Source organism: Equus quagga, chromosome 4 (genome assembly GCF_021613505.1).
Source record: "Equus quagga isolate Etosha38 chromosome 4, UCLA_HA_Equagga_1.0, whole genome shotgun sequence".
In the NCBI taxonomy this organism is placed as follows: domain Eukaryota; kingdom Metazoa; phylum Chordata; class Mammalia; order Perissodactyla; family Equidae; genus Equus; species Equus quagga.
In genome coordinates, this window is record NC_060270.1 from 47207022 (window position 1) to 47225053 (window position 18032).

At 35.3% G+C, this 18032-nt stretch overlaps 1 protein-coding gene across 6 annotated transcripts in view; it reads right to left on the reverse strand.

The window, feature by feature from the left end:
- Positions 1–18032, reverse strand: part of ECT2 (epithelial cell transforming 2) — a 66943-nt gene that overhangs the window by 45072 nt on the left and 3839 nt on the right. The window contains exons 3-13 of one of the 6 annotated variants that reach the window (XM_046659764.1): positions 17647–17726; positions 17446–17538; positions 15752–15934; positions 11102–11191; positions 10259–10366; positions 9250–9323; positions 8417–8547; positions 8160–8275; positions 7999–8061; positions 6516–6651; positions 1962–2098 (exon numbers count right to left, since the gene is read on the reverse strand). In XM_046659764.1, coding sequence (XP_046515720.1) covers positions 1962–2098; positions 6516–6651; positions 7999–8061; positions 8160–8275; positions 8417–8547; positions 9250–9323; positions 10259–10366; positions 11102–11191; positions 15752–15934; positions 17446–17538; positions 17647–17726 — 1211 coding nt within the window. Of the gene's footprint in view, positions 1–1961; positions 2099–6428; positions 6652–7998; positions 8062–8159; positions 8276–8416; positions 8548–9249; positions 9324–10258; positions 10367–11101; positions 11192–15751; positions 15935–17445; positions 17539–17646; positions 17727–18032 lie in introns of all 6 variants that reach the window. The other 5 variants (XM_046659763.1, XM_046659762.1, XM_046659768.1 and 2 more) reach the window with 5 other exon arrangements.

An 18032-nucleotide genomic window follows, 5' to 3' on the forward strand; every position in this document is an offset into this window, starting at 1 on the left:
AATTTTTATCTTCTTTATGACGCTCGTTCCAACTTTCAACCTATCGAAAACTCCAGCCCAACATCTTCTCTAAGCTGAAAGAGAGTACACCTCTTACTTCATAAATCTCGAAATACCTCAATAAACCTCCCCCATGATGTTCATAACCCTCTACTTGGTATTATAATTAGGTATGCATGTTTTACGTCCTCTTCCAGTCAAAGCTCCTTTAAAACAGGAATCCTCTTTATCACCTGGCACAATACTTTATATTAATAGGCACCCAAGTATTATATAGAATAAATAAAGAAGCTTCGGGATATTTAATTTGGGGGCTAAAGTTATTCCAAATCCAATTTTTTTAAAAAAAGAACACATTAGTCCTAAAGCAAAGCTTAAAAGAGAAAAATATTATGAATTTAAACCACAATCTTTTTTTCTTTTTAAGATTGGCACCTGAGCCAAAATCTGTTGCCAATCTTCTTTGTTTTTCTTTCTTTCTTCTTCTCCCAAAGGCCGCTAGTACATAGTTGTAAATTCTAGTTTTAAGTCCTTCTGGTTGTGCTATGTGGGAGGCAGCCTCAGCAAGGCCTAATGAGTGGTGCCATGTCCGTGCCCAGGATCTGAACCAGGGAAACCCTGGGCTGCGAAAGGAGAGCCCACAAACTTAACCACTCAGCCATGGGGCCGGCCCGTAGACCACAATTTTTTAAATAAAACCTTGGGTGACTTTATAATAAGCATAACGATATGAAACTTTGTCTACAGTCTAATAATTCCAAGAGCTTTTTTAAAAGGAGTTTTAGTGAATTTAATTGATACGCAAATTAGAATTCTGAAACTCCAGTGCATTTACCGTGGTCTGAAAGGATTTACATTTCTAGGTAATAAATACTATGGAAGTACATGAACAGTATACACCAAAAGGGATTGTCTGCTACACAACTACATTTTGGCTGACTATAAAAACTTCAATAAGAAACTCATCTAGGATGATTTCCCTTGAGGAAGAAAAGCAAAGCTGACTTGAAACAAGTGAACTTTAAAACAGCAGAGGGCCTCATAAAACCCTGACTATTGCTAAACAAATTAACTGTGAAGAATAACCTCTCCATGATTACCAACAAAGAAGTCTTTCCATTTCTTAACCATGCACTCTATCGATGGCACAGCAACTACAGGCTATTCTATTGGACTTCAAGGAGTTAAATTAAGAACTCAGATAGAGGTCAGTCAAAAATCAAACACAAACAGAAACTCCCTATCATTTTTCTATTCAAAGACAAGTTTACTGGTATGAACTTTATTTTCCTGACAAACTCTCTCCTTCATCACCTAAAACAAATTTATTCCTTCTTTCTACAGATTCCAAATAATGTTCTGTTACTGTGTTTTTCAGAACTTAGAATTTTGGTTGATTCCTTAATATCTTCTTCAAACATCTTACAGGGACTCATCACAATTGTTTTTCTTCAGAAATAACTTCATAGTACATTTAATATTGGTAAGTAATGAGTTAACATTTATTTATGACTAACCACTGCATACTTTAAGAAAACTTGACACAAAAGAATTATTGGAAAAAATTACTGACATCCATAGTGCTATGCTTCATGGCTCCTGCTTTTTCACAGATATACAGTACTACAGAAAGCAATGACTCTGGAACACATACTTTCAGAAACTTACCTACCACTTTCAAATATAAATATAAACGCAGCATCAAACTCAGTCCGCTCTAAGAGCATCTACTGAGGATCCTTCCCTCTTTAAAGTCACTATTAAAAATGGTGCTATTTTTGCATGAATAAAAGCTACTATTATAGTTAGGGCATTTCTCTAACGGCAGTTTCTGTCACACATTTTCATTTTTAATATCTATGTTCAAATTCTATGCTTACATAATTTTCTTGCAAGAAATAACATCTCTTAGATTTCTTAAGAACACTGGAACAGAGATCACTTTGCAACCAAACTCTTACCTGAATGATTGTGGCCAATATATTTACATAATTACTTTCAGTCTGATAGAGCTCTTTTGCAACTTGCCACCTGGCTGACTGCTTTGAGGGAACTGGAGTGGAATTTTTAGAAGACTTAGTACAGGACTTTGGGGTTTCTAAAAGGTAAAAAGAAGGAAAGATTTAAAATGGAAGCCAGATATAAGTACCAAACATTGTACATATTTAACAGAAAGAAAGAGAAGGATACCTACTCTCATAAATATACCACCATACAGATTTTCATTAAAGTATAATTTCCTTACAGGATAACGCCAGAAAAAAATAATGGTCAAAAATACCAATGACTCCAAATTCACATTCTACTGAACAAATTGCCCAAACTCTTCAAAAATGGCAAGGTCATTAAAGACAAAGAATGATCAAGACACTGATCCAGGTTAGAAGAGACTAGGGAGAGATAACAATATGTGATCCTGAATTGTATCCTAAACCAGAAAAAAAAACTATTTTCTTTTGCTGAAAAAGACATTAGGGCATTGGGCCAGCCCAGTAGCACAGCGGTTAAGTTCATGTGCTCTGCTTCGGCGGCCCGGGGCTGGCTGGTTCAGATCCTCGGTGCGGACCTATGCACCGCTTGTCAAGCCATGCTGTGGCAGGCATCTCACATATAAAATAGAGGAAGATGGGCACAAATGTTAGCTCAGGGCCAGTCTTCCTCAGCAAAAAGAGGACTGGCAGATGTTAGCTCAGGACTAATCTTTCTCAAAAGAAAAAAAAGACATTAGGGCTTTAATGAAACAACTGGTAAAATCTGAAGGTCTATAGAGTAGATCATAGTATTAATGTTAATTTCCTAATTACAATACTTGTACCGTAGTTATCTAAGAAACGTCCTCAAATTTTGCGAAATACAAATTTAAGTATTTAGAGGTAAAGGCATATCATCTGCAACTTACTCTCAAACACCACAGATATAAAAACTACGTGTGTGTGTGTTGAAAAAAAGAGAGAACGAATGCTAAAGCAAATAGCAGATTATTTACATTTGGGAAATCTGAGTACAGGAATCTTTATACTATTTTTGCAACCTGAAATGTTTTCAAAATAAAAAGCTTAAATAATAAAATAGAAAGCAACATATAAAAATATTTAAGTTGAAAAAGGAGGAAAAGGTTGTTATGATTACACAAATAGAATAATGAAAAACTTTCCGTGTATATACAGAGAAAGCCTCCCTCAAAAATCTCCAACATCAACTGCAAGTTCTTTGTTAGTTCAAAGTATCTTATAAAATAAAACATCCAGTCCAGGGGCCAGCCCCGTGGCCCAGTGGTTAAGTTCAGTGTGTTCCGCTTCAGCAACCTGGCTTCCCAGGTTTGGATCCCAGGCACAGACTTACACCACGTGTCAGCCATGCTGTGGCGGTGATCCACATATAAAAAAACAGAGGAAGACTGGCACAGATGCTAGCTAAGGGCTAACCATCCTCAAGCAAAAAAAGAAGATTGGCAACAGATGTTAGTTCAGGGCTAATCTTCCTCAGCAAAAAAACAAAAACAATTTTTTTTAAAAAAATCCAGTCCAACCCAAAGTGGAAGGAGGATGCATTAGTATATTTTATATGTGTTTTAAGAAAAATTTTTTAAAAGATGAAATTTCATATAATCTTAAAATACATTTTCTTACTATTAATATGGTTACAATATTTCAACGCTATTACAGAAACTCCTAATAGAAAGCTTTTCAATAGGAAAAGGAATGAAGGCAATAGAGTCTCAGCATACCAATTTTACTCAATGGTAACTTTAAGCACTACTAAAACCAGCATGTGTACTATGAAGTTTTGAAGGCTTTTTAAAGATAACTGACTCCAAAGAATTCCCCACTTGTCATACATAATCCAGGCTATTCTCACCAGACCCAGGAGCCTCGACCATTACAGGATGCTTCAAGGGGAAAAAACTGACATATGCTGATACAAATTTAATTATTGTCTGTAGGCACTGATCTACAGACTGGGGATTCTACTACATAGAGTACCTGGTACATTAGTATAGTTGTCATGTCTGTTTTCTTAGTGGTTCACTTCTCTTGTCCACTGAACTGCATATTCAGGTTTCAGTCCTTTATGATCAGCTCCTACCACTCCTAGTCCCTTAAGTCCACCATGATTATAGGACCAGTAAACTCTCAGGTCTCTGTATCTAACCATATTCCCCTGCCCAAGAACTTGGTTCCACTTTTCCAAATGCCTACAGGACATTTCCATCTCAATTTAACCTAGATTTTCCCTAAAACTACACTATATTCCTCCAAAACATAAATGTCCCATTTTTGCCAAGGTAACATTTCTTCCATTTAATACTTTGCCGTCATCTCCTCTTATTCCCTTCCTATCACTCCATTCTATCAATATTTCCCCAGCATTTCTTATTTCTTTCCAACCATCACCAACCCTAGGTTCAGGGCCTTATCACTTCATGGCTCAGCTATCTCTAAACTGCCTTCCTTCTAATCATTCTTCAGAATAATCCATACAAACTATATATTCAATCAATTACTCTGCTGCTTAAGAGTTTCTAAAGTTCTTTGTTGATGAAAATACACAGTTCAGATATATCTGTCTGATTTCAAAGTCCCCTAATATTAGGCTCCAATTAACTTTCTAATTTAACTATTACTCTTCCATATTCCAAGAAAACTGACCTGTTCACTATTTCCTAGAAATTCAATTTATATACTGTTATCTCTATTCCTGCTCCTCATATATTCTCAAATCCACCTTAGTTTCCTGGGCCTACCTTAAATTGACTTTCAATTCCTTCCATGAATATTTAGTGGGTACCTACACTAGGCACTGGGAATAAAGCAGAGAATAAGATAGACAAGTTCTTGTTCTCTTAAAGCTTACATTCTGGTGAAGCAAATAAAATAATAAAGAAGTAAACAAAAAACATAACTCCTAACAGCGATTACTAGTGAAGACAACCAGGTAATGAGTTAGTCAGAAGCAGTGGTAGAACAGGGACTTAACTTCATAGAGAACCTAGTCAGATTTCTTTAAGGCAGAGAGAGCAAGTATAAAGTTCCTGAGGTATGGATGTAGTAGAAATATTCGAACAATCAGAAAGATAGTGCGACTGAAGCTTAGAGAACATTACTGGAGAGTAGGATACCACAAAAGCTTAGAGGTAGGTGAGAAAGGATTACATACATACTTGAAAGCTATAGTAATACAAAGCTACTGAATGACGTTAAGCAGAGGAGTGGCATGATCTAATTTATATACTTTTAGAGACCTAAGTGCTGCATGTAGAAAGGCAAATATGGATATAAAAAGACCACTTAGAATAACACTGCAATCTCTAAGAGAGATCTTTTTTATAGAAAAGGCTGATTAAAGGGTGACAAAGGAATAGAGCTAAGAGTGGTAGACAGAACCAGGAGTTCTAATTTGATTATGTTAAGTTTAAGATGTGTATTAGACATGAACAAGGCTGGTATCGAGCAGGCAGTTAAACAGAGAAGACAAATTTGGAAGTCATCAGCATTAAAAGATTTCTGAAGCCATAGAATTAAATGAGATCATTTAGGGAGAATACAATAGAGAATAACTTAGGAATAACATTCATCATGTAGAGGTGGAGAGAGAAGTTAGGCAAAGAAGAATGAGAAACGAGTGATGTACACGCAAGCCAAGAGAAAAAAATGCATCCAGGAAGGAGGAGCTGTTCATGTGCTGAATGCTACTGATTGCCTAAAAACTGTCAGTCTCCCCAGCAAGAGCAATTTCACATAGTAGGGACTGAAGTTCAACTGGAATGGGTTGAAAACAGAATGAAAAAGCAAGGAATTGAGATGATGGATCAAGGTAATTTTCTGAAGAATACTCATGTGAAATGGAAGAGGGAAATGGGATAGTAAATGGAGAGGGTCATGGGGTCAAGGGGGAGGTTTTGATTGTTTCTTAAATCTAGAAAACACAACATATTTACGTACAGAAAAAAAACAAAAATAGAGGGAAAAATTGATGATCAAGAGAGAAGAGTTAATTGTATGAGCCTTCCTGTATCAGCTGAGGACAAATTGAACTCACCCTCCCCTGACTTATTGTACCTATTTTCTCCATAAAGCATGTGACATCCTATGTGACTTTTTTTTAGCTAGTGTTAAGAATCTGCTCTTTGAACAGCTCTATCACTTTCTAGCTCTGTGACCCTAGACAAGTGACTTCTCTATCCTCAGTCTAGTCATTTGTAAAATAGGGGTAATGAAAAAAGTTATAAATACTCAAAATATAAAGCACTTAGCATATACTAAACACCATTAAATGGAAGCATTTTCATGTGCCTTTTCTCCTCAGCTAGAAGAAAGGTAGTTAAAAGCAGAGCCTTTCATATTTACTATAGTAGGGATCTATCAATATTCTATTAATCATACCATTCCACTAAATTGTAAAGATAAATTTTTAAAAATGTGAATTACCTCCATAGTTAATGCTAGACTCTGGTGTATTGGAGATATCTAGGAGTGATCCTATAGAAAGGGAATGTTCAGCAGATGGGCGCTTACGGGGAGGGAAAGGTGACATGTCTGTCTCTCTCGAAAGCTGAGCAAGTGTCTCTTTTAAACGACGTCTTTTGCGATTGCTGTTTGGGGTATTTAGAGAAAGCAGTGACACTGATTTCTTGAGCTCAGGTGTATTAGCCTGCAATGAAAAGCACAAAAGCTCAATTTTACTTCCATGGCTCTTTACTGAGACAGAAACAAAAGAAAAATATATTTATGAGTCTGACAAAATCTGGATTTTGCACAATAATTCTACAACTATACACTCTGCCAGGTAATTCAGAAGCCTCATAAAATATGATAGTCAAGGGACCAATGTAATTGTCTAAGCCCCAGCACCTCACTCCTTTTTTTCATAGCACTCTCACCAGTACACATTCATCTGTAAGCTGGCCTACTGTCTACTGCCCCATTAGGTCATAAACTCCAGGAGGGCAGGGACCACTCGTATTTTGTTCACTGTATCCCTAGCATTCAGCACAGTACCTGGACATAGCACTCGCCAATATTTGTCAAATAATGCTTGATTTTAAGAGGTCTTTCCCATAACCTAAAGCATTTTTTTAAACTTTATATTAAGAACCTTACACTGAGAACAGAAGAGTAAGAAGAGAACACAATATAGTACCTATTTAGATTTTATAGAAACATAATAAATCCACACCTCATCTTCAACATTCCATTCAAAAGTAAATTTCCCCTAAAGCCTGCTTCTATACCTTTATGCCACATTGTGGTGAATAATACTACTTTTCACCAAGACTCAGCATGAAGACTGGATTTTTCTTGCCTACATTCTACTACTAGTCATTTTTTTAATGACATCTCTCCCCTTAATATTCTTCAATGACTCCCAATACTTACATGATAAAATCCAAACTCTTCAACACATTAAAAACTTCTTGGTTCTGCCTACCTATAAGCTTCATCTGTTGGCCTTCTTTCCCATACTCTTTTCTAAAGCTGTACTAAACTACTTGCCATTTTAATGTACTTTCAAGCTTTCGTAGCCTCCCCCACCTGCTGTCTAACTTGAATTTCCTTACCAGCTTAGCCTAGTAAGTTGGCTCAACATTTATCTGCTCTTTTGAACCCTGCCTGAGTCTCTCAGAGTGAGGCTAGTTAGAATACTAGCACATATTGATCACAGTAAATATCATTCTGCACTGTAACTGTTTGTGTATCTACTTAGAACCCTTAAGGTTCTAAGTTTCTGAAGATAGGGATGTTATTGCTCATAACGGTATCACCAAGAATTAGCACAGAATTAACATATATTAAAGTAATGTCCATTACACTGAATAGTTTCACTTAAATCTACATAGCCTAAGACTATTATTCAATATCCAATTGTTTATTCTGAAACTCCTAAAGATGATATAAAAGCTGACTGTATGCTAATTATACCATGCTCGTTTGGGATGGACCATCATCTTTATACAATCAAGGTCACAGAACAAATGACTAAGGAACAAAAAAAGCATACCTTTTCATATAAATACATAGTTTCTCCAGCTCGGGCATCCATTTGAATGCTTCCCCAGAACCACTAGGTGAGAGAAAGAACATTTTAATTAAGAATTTAGTTTCTCAGAAAGGCTACTAGTAATATTTTTTAAAAAGCAATCTCATTCTAGAATTACTTGCCTCTTGCTTCACAACATAAAGCTTCTTCGAAGGTTCAAATGGAAGTTCTTTTACTATATTCTCTTCAACTACAAGGTGAGTGCATCTTTCATCTCCAACTGGTAAATAGTTACCTCCTAAAAAAGGAATGCATACAAGCATAAAGAAGCCAAACTATCTCCAAACCCAAATTTTTAAAGAGGCATATTCACCAGGAAGTGATTAAGCCGAAGTTGGAAATAAAATACATATAACTTTTAAATTATGCTAAATTCTACCTTGCATTTCAGTCATTTCTTCCATATTGGTTTTCTCTTCATCTGAAAATCCCAGGAAACTTAAAATGCAATCTTGAAATGGAGGAACTTTAAAATCATTTCTAAAGTCATCAACTGATGCACAAAAATCCCTAAAAACAAAATACACTCTTCTAAAACCAGCTTAACTTAAATTCAAAACTAGGTATATCCATGTATAAATCTACAGTAATTCTCAAGGCTTTATCATAATCCATTTATTGAAAATATTTTGCATCTGGTCCTGAAATGCTCACAAAAACTTCAGTTTAAAAAATACCACTGTGTCCTCAGTCATCCCAGAAGAAACTTCTGACAAAATCTGATCATGGGTAATCTTTACAAGATGCAAACCTCTGCTCTGTACATGAAATTTTATGTCTTCCAGACGTTCTATAGTTTCGTGAAATCTTAACTAATGACGAAGTACGACAGCAAGGAATTATGAGGTTGGAAAGCTTAACGAGGTTATAAATTGCAACCACCACTTAAAATGTAACCAAACAAAATAAGACAAAAATACAACACAATCTAAACATCCAGATGCATTAAGCTATTAACTAATAATTTTAGAATGTTTGTGATAATCAAAATTATTTCACAAGGTGAAGTCCAAAGATAACACAGGTGTTTTTCAATTTTCATAATTTTTTTATAACTTTGCTCATCTTAGACTTTATTCCCTAAGCTATGCAAAAACTAAATTCATTTTTGCTATACTATCTACGAATTTAGGGTTTTGGGTAATTGAGTTTACCTTTATAAGATAGTACGTTTTTTTCACATAATGAACTACGGAATTTCTAAACACTTACTGTTCATTCCGCCTTTCCCAAGCCTTATAAATCCATTCTGGCTTCATAATTGGAGTACCCAAGCTCACAGCAATCTAAAAATGCAAACATTAATTATAATGAATTTTTACCTTAAATAACTATATTCATAGAAATTCTAAGCAATGATACACATACTTTTTTTGCACAGTTTTAGATCATTGTTCATCTGCTTTGTAACAAAATTAAAGAAAAATTAACACAAAAAACTGTCTTTCAATCATACAGCTTAGGTTAAAATAACTTTAAAACAAGTTCCATGATGTCAAAACCATTTCCTTATTTTATTTTAAATAAATTTATCTCTGAAGTTAAGTTCATCTTTATTATATTTCTATTTCTCCTTTCTTCATGTTTACTTCCTTAGAAGCACTGACCCCTAAGACAGTACTACAGAAGAAAACATCTGATTAAGTTACACTTAGATATAAATTGGAGAGTATACCTCCCAGGAATTCAAGATTACCCTAAAATTACCATTTGCACATAAATACACTGACAGAGAGTGAGAACAAAGTGATAAACTCTTTTAAGATATTCAAGTGCAATCTTAAACTAAGATTTTAACCCTAATAAAAGTACTTTTCTCCTGTTCTAATTTTCACAAGTTAAATCTTAGAATTGTTTTATAAGAACATTGCTCTGTTTTTATAAAGACCACTTAGACAAGAGTGAAATACTTACTCTCGTCACTTTCTGACCTCCTCATTCACAATGCTCACAGTAATATTATTCATCTGTCTGAAATGTTATCCATCTACCATCCTCCACAGTCCTACTCATCTTTCAAGACCTAACTCAAGATCCATTGCTTCCTTAAAACCTACGGGACCATAATCCTATGATTTAAAATTTGCACTAAATGTACATACAGCAAAAACTGAATTTCTGATCATTAATAACTTGTGGGAGAAATAGATGAGAGTGCTATTAATAAATCCATCCCAAATAACGGTATATTGAAATACAAAAAACAACCAAGTTTACATACCCTGAATTTTTCACCTTGCGTACAATTTGCCACCAAATGTGTAACTTTTGAATTGCAATCTTTTCGAATAACTCCACCCATGTGATGGACCAATGTCACTAATCTGACCTCAAAAGAAAAATTAAGCAATATTGTCTTTATGATTAATTTGAAGAAAATTTTAAACGATGTTTACAATTCATTTAGCATTTACTGAATACTTTCCATTCATAAGAGTACATATAAGAATTTTTATAGAGATATAAATTTTATGTCAAAAAATTAAAAATTCATTTGCCTTACTGGCACAGGCAAAATTATACATAGCAATAAGCTAGTAAAGATGATCACACAAAAAAAGTTAATTAAACTAGCTTTCATATAACTTATTATTTTCTTAACATCAAGTTACATCACACTAAGATGCTTCCCACAAAATTAGAGTAATATCCCCTTAGCTCTAACATAGAAAATTTTATGAATCAGAAAAAGTTTCCATGAACTCTCTAGGGCAATGAGAATACTTTAAGAATGGACTTGCATAACAAAAAATTGCAATGTGTAAACAAAAATTTCAAATAATGTGGTTGGTGAGGTACATAACAGAAAGATAGTTTAAACAGATGACATAGTTATGAAATTTTTCTGTTAATTTATAGGCCAGCCATCCTAGACAAAACACTTGTGTCTTTACAAGGCTCTTCAGAATGTTTCTTGATAAAATTTAAAACTTGATATATTCATAGTAATTTCTCCTTCAAGATTTTTTAAATAAAACCATAATACAACTACCAAAAAGATGCCACTTAAATTGATTTTGCTGTAGAAAATTATTCGTTGATTACAATGTTTTAAGATACTTACTAGTTCTTCTTTCTTCCTGAATCCAGTAAAGCAAAGTGTGAGATTCATCATGCTTGTACAATAGAGTGGGCGACATGAAAATGGCAAGGGCTGAGGATACAACAATTTTAAATATGTGAGCTTTCTTTATAGTAGAAAATAGAACACATCTTTCTCAAGTTAAATATATTTCCCCCTCTTGCCAATCAAAAAATTACTTGCATTTTTCAATATGCAACAAAAAAACAGATTACAAGTTTCACAATAAAAGATTTTCACCTGATTCCCAAATCATAGTTGATACATATAATCTAAACACACCTTATTATTGGCAAATAAAACAAATTTTTTTTAAAGATTGGTACCGAGGTAATATCTGTTGCCAATCTGGTTTTTTTTTTCCCTTTCTTCTCCCCAAAGCCCCGCAGTACATAGCTGCACATTCTAGTTGTGAGTGCCTCTGGCTGTACTATGTGGGACGCCATGCCAGCACAGCCCAACAAGCAGTGCCATGCCCACACCCAGGATCAGAACAGGCAAAACCCCGGGCCACTCAGCCACGGGGCTGGCCCCTAAACATAAAATATTTCTATCCAAACCTTTAGCAGGAGAGAAATAATAAAAATCAGAGCAGAAATAAATGCTATTGAAACGAAAAAGGCGGTAGAAAGGATCAATGAAACAAAGAGCTAGTTCTTTGAGAAGATAAGTAAAATTGACAAACCCCTAGCCAGACTTGCAAAGAAAAAAAGGGAGAAAGCTCAAATAAAATCAGAAATGAAAGAGGAGAAATAACAACAGACTCTGCAGAAATACAATGGATTATAAGAGAATACTAGGAAAAATTATATGCCAACAAAATGGACAACCTAGAGGAAATGGATAAATTCTTGGACTCCTACAATCTCCCAAAGCTCACTCAAGAAGCAGCAGACAATTTGAACAGACCAATCACAAGGAAAGAGATTGAAACAGCAATCAAAAACATCCCAAAGAATAAAACCCCAGGACCAGATGGCTTTCCCAGGGAATTCTACCAAACTTTCAGAGAGGATTTAATACCTATCCTTTTCAAGCTATTTCAAAAGATTAGGGAGGATGGAGCACTTCCTAACACATTCTACAAGGCCAACATCACGCTGATACCAAAGCCTGACAAGGACACCACGAAAAAAGAGAACTACAGGCCAATATCGCTGATGAACATAGATGCAAAGATTCTAAACAAAATTTTGGCAACCAGAATTCAGCAACTCAACAATAGGATCATACATCATGATCAAGGGGGATTCATACCAGGGACACAGGGATGGTTCAACATCCACAAATCAATCAACGTGATACACCACATCAACAAACTGAGGAATAAAAACCACATGATCATCTCAATAGATGCAGAGAGAGCATTTGACAAGATCCAACAGCCATTTATGATAAAAACTCTGAACAAAATGGGCACAGAAGGGAACTACCTCAACATAATAAAGGCCATATATGACAAGCCCACAGCCAACATCATACTCAATGGGCAAAAACTGAGTGCCATCCCCCTGAAAACAGGAATGAGACAAGGATGTCCTCTATCACCACTCTTATTTAACATAGTACTGGAGGTCCTGGACAGAGCAATCAGGCAAGAAAAAGGAATAAAAGGAATCCAAATAGGGAGGGAAGAAGTGAAACTCTTGCTGTTTGCAGACGACATGATCTTATATATAGAAAACCCCAAAGAATCCATTGGAATACTCTTAGAAGTAATCAACAACTACAGCAAAGTTGCAGGCTATAAAATCAATTTGCATAAATCAGTAGCATTTCTATATTCTAATAACGAACTAACAGAAAAAGAACTCAAGAACACAATACCATTCACAATCACAACAAAAAGAATAAAATGCCTCGGGGTAAATTTAACTAAGGAAGTGAAGGACCTATACAATGAAAATTACAAGGCCTTTCTGAGAGAATTGGATGACGACATAAGGAGGTGGAAAGACATTCCACGTACATGGATTGGAAAAATAAACATAGTTAAAAATGTCCGTCCTACCTAAAGAAATCTACAGGGGCTGGACCCGTGGCTGAGTGGTTAAGTTCGCGCGCACCGCTGCCGGCAGCCCAGTGTTTCGTTGGTTCGAATCCTGGGCGCGGACAAGGCACTGCTCATCAAACCACACTGAGGCAGCATCCCACGTGCCACAACTAGAAGGACCCACAACGAAGAATATACAACTATGTACCGGGGTGCTTTGGGGAGAAAAAGAGGGAAAAAATATTAAAAAATCTTAAAGAAAAAAAAAAAGAAATCTACAGATTCAACGCTATCCCAATCAGAATCCCAATGACATTCTTTACAGAATTAGAACAAAGAATCCTAAAATCCATATGGGGCAACAAAAGACCCCGAATTGCTAAAGCAATCCTCAGAAAAAAGAACAAAACAGGAGGAATCACAATCCCTGACTTCAAAACATACTACAAAGCTACAGTAATCAAAACAGCTCAGTACTGGTACAAAAACAGGTGCACAGATCAATGGAACAGAATTGAAAGCCCAGAAATAAAACCACACATCCATGGACAGCTAGTCTTTGACAAAGGAGCTGAGGGCACACAATGGAGAAAAGAAACTCTTTTCAACAAATGGTGCTGGGAAAACTGAAAAGCCACATGGAAAAGAATGAAAATTGACCATTCCTTCTCACCATTCACCAAAATAAACTCAAAATGGATCAAAGACCTAAGGTGAGACCTGAAACCATAAGGCTTCTAGAAGAAAATGTAGGCACTACACTCTTTGACACCAGTATTAAAAGGATCCTTTCAGACACCATGTCTTCTCAGAGACGGGAAACAATAGAAAGAATAAACAAATGGGACTTCATCAGACTAAAGAGCTTTTTCAAGGCAAACGAAAACAGGATTGAAACAAAAAAACAACCCACTACCTGGGAAAAAATATTTGCAAGTCATACATCCAACAAAGGCTTAATATCCATAATATATAAAGAACTCACACAACTCAACAACAAAAAATCAAACAACCTGATCAAAAGATGGGCTGGAGACAGGAACAAACATTTCTCCAAAGAAGATACACGGATGGCCAATAGGCACATGAAAAGATGCTCATCATCGCTGATCATCAGGGAAATGCAAATCAAAACTACACTAAGATATCACCTTACACCCATCAGAATGACAAAAATATCTAAAACTAATAGTAACAAACGTTGCAGAGGTTGTGGACAAAAAGGAACCCTCATACACTACTGGTGGGAATGCAAACTGGTGCAGCCACTATGGAAAACAGTATGGAGATTCCTCAAAAAATTAAAAATAGAACTACCATACGACCCAGCTATCCCACTACTGGGTATCTAACCAAAGAGCTTGAAGTCAGCAGTTCCAAAAGTCCTATGCACCCCAATGTTCATTTCAGCATTATTTACAAAAGCCAAGACGTGGAAGCAACCTAAGTGTCCATCAACTGATGATTGGATAAAGAAGACGTGGTATACATATACAATGGAATACTATTCAGCCATAAAAAAGAACAAAATCGTCCTATTTGCAACAACATGGATGGACCTTGAGGGAATTATGTTAAGTGAAATAAGCCAGATAGAGGAGGACAATCTCTGTATGACTCCACTCATATGAGGAATTTAAAAATGTAGACAAAGAGAACAGATTAGTGGCTACCAGGGGAAAGGTGCAGTGGGGGGTGGGCACAAAGGGTGAAGGGGTGCACCTACAACACAACTGACAAACAATAATGTATAACTGAAATTTCACAAGATTGTAACTTATCATTAATGCAATAAAAATTTTAAAAAAAGAGAGAATTGAAGATTATCATGTCTTTATTACTAGTGTCTACAATAAAAGATGCACAATGACCTAAGCAATTTTAAGTTAATAAGACAAGCTTAAGAATGGGAAAAACATAGCAATAAAACCAAAGAATAGGGACTAAGTCTATTACAACTCTTCTATTGAAATGCTATTTAAAAGCAAAAAGCTAAGGGGCTGGCCCAGTGGCGCAGCGGTTAAGTGCGCACATTCCTCTTTGACGGCCTGGGGTTCACTGGTTCGGATCCTGGATGCGGCCATGGCACCGCTTGGCGAGCCATGCTGTGGTACACGTCCACATATAAAGTAGAGGAAGATGGGCACAGATGTTAGCTCAGGGCTAGTCTTCCTCAGCAAAAATAGGAGGATTGGCAGATGTTAGCTCAGGGCTAATCTTCCTCAAAAAAATAAAAACAAAGCTAAAGCAATTTCCCTAATTTTAAATCATGCAGCAACTGATAAAAATGGAAATGCAGTAACTATTCTGTGTAGAGAAAATAAGTTTATGAATGCATTTCTGGAACCCAAATTATTTCTTCCCAAGACACTGTAGGTACTAAGACAATTTACATATACACAAAAACACACACACACGAATATATAGTTATTATTTAACTTTTAAAGGTCTTAGACTTTCACTACTGAAATTACAATAGAAAGAATTAAATGACTATATTAGAGTAGCCACTACTATGCCAATTCTAAATATTTCATACTCTCAACAATTAATGGAATTTTTTTCCTTACGAATTTTCAAAAATTCATTAATAACAATTTAACCTTGGAAAGTCATTATAAACATATATTCCTTCTTACCTCGCCTTTCTGTGCACAGTTTAATACAACTGGTGGTCCAATAACTCTACAATCATTCTTGTATAACTCATTAAAGACAGCATCCTGGAAGTTCATGACGATGAACACATTTTCAAATTCTGGAGAATCCAAACTTTCAAATTCTTCCACTGATGCCATCTTTACAAAGGGCACTTTAATTTCCTTGATTTTTTTCATATAGTTATTAGAAATAAAATTTATATGTTATTGAATTAATTCATATAACTCTCCAAAGAAGATCTAAAAAATTCAATACCAACATTTAAGTGTTCTACAAATACAAAGTTTTAAATCATATAATAATGAGCATTTACTTAACAGTGAACAGCCATATTTCTTTATTTGTATTTTTATGTATACATATCTCCATCCACATTAAGATCTTAAATTTTGAAGATTATTATAAAGGCATAAGCTTCTGACATAAGTTGGTAGTCATTATAAATCATCTTGTATGCATATAAAATAAGAATGAAGAATTCTTTTAAGTACATACATTTTGATAATGGAATGCATTAGAAAGATATCCACTACTGCTTTTTATTCTGACCAAGAAATGACGCCATACATATAGCTAGCTATTCCTGCCCAAATTAACTGTCCTCAGAAAAACAAAAAAAAATACTATGGCACTTAATATCTACAAAAAGGATGTAGATTAACTTAATCATTTCAGTATATATGAGGGAAATAGAAAGATGTGAAATATCTTTGCAGCATGGCAAATGTAGGATATAAAAAGGCAAGTTACTGTTTAACATTTATACTGTAAATCTACAAAAAAGAAGATATTTAAGTACCTGTATGGCTCCTGTGTAAAAAGAACAGAACCATTTAAAAGAAAATTCTGAATGGGGCCAGCAAATGATTTGAGCTTTATTTGCTAGGCTGATGGGATGGGCTGAATCACGTACCCCCAAAATTCATGTTGAAGCCCTAACCCCCTGTACCTCAGAATGCGACTGTATTTGGAGATACACCCTTTCAGGTTAACTGAGGTCACATGGATGGACCCTAATCCAATCTGACTCGTGTCCTTATAAGAAGAAATCTGGACACACACAAGAGATACCAGGGATGTGCACACACAGAAGAAAGACCACCTGCAAGCCAAGGATAGAGTCCTCAAGAGAAACGAAACCTGCCAACACCTTGATCTTAGACTTCTAGCCTCCAGAACTGAAAGAACATACATTTGTTGTTTAAGCCGCCCCAGACTGTGGTATTTTGTTACGCAGCCCTCACAAACTAATACAGCTGATACAGAGAATCAGGTATATTCATATGCTGAGGCAAATTCCCTGATGATTGTCAATTATTGTGACATAATTTTGAAAATAAAGCAAGAATTTAGAATAAATATAAAATTAATGAGAAAAAAGCTGAAGAGTTTAAAGAAAAGTATCAGATCTTTGTAAATACACGGTATATCATTTAAATTTAACAATGTCAAATTACCTTATAAGGATTTCACTATTTACAATAAGCTATAGTGTGGGGTTTCAGAAAAACCCAAATTTTAAAAATAAATACAAAACAATTTCTATTCATCTAGCTTCATAGTGCACAAAACATGCCGTGTGCCTAATTTAGGTCCAATCACCATAAGTGAAATATAAGAATACAATCAAGGGAAGTGCAGCATGCCGCATGCAATGAAATGCTTGACCTACCATATTAACAATACTTTTTATTAATTTTTCATCCGATTTTCCAGGACAACTTTCTCTTATCTTTATAACAGGGACTTCCATTATTTTAACACTCTGTGGAAAAGAGACTTAAGTATGAGATAAAGAAAACTATAAATTTATTTACACAGTGATGGAAGAAAAATAGCTTTTTAAAAAAAACTAAAAGCTAAAACCCCATACCTTTAAGGCTTTTATAAGTTCTTCTTGTTTTCCAGCCTCTTGAACCAATATCACTCTTGTTTCAATTTGAGGCATTTCTTCTATTAAAATTAAAAATGTTTAAATATCTTTATCAGGTACTAACATCAAAATCAGCAGTTCCTAATCCCTTTTTTGGCTATATCTGGTATGTTTTCCATCTTTGAGATCATAACATTCTCCAAAATTAAAATCACTTAATTCCCAGTTTATTAAAATGAAAGTGGCCATACATCATTTTAGAGGAAGAGAAAACATACTGTAGCAGAGTATACAAACATCAGCACTCCCCCAAACCACACAGAGCAGTCACCACCTTGCAGAGTCACCCTCTTCAACAGTGCATGCAACCGTAGGAAAGACCATTC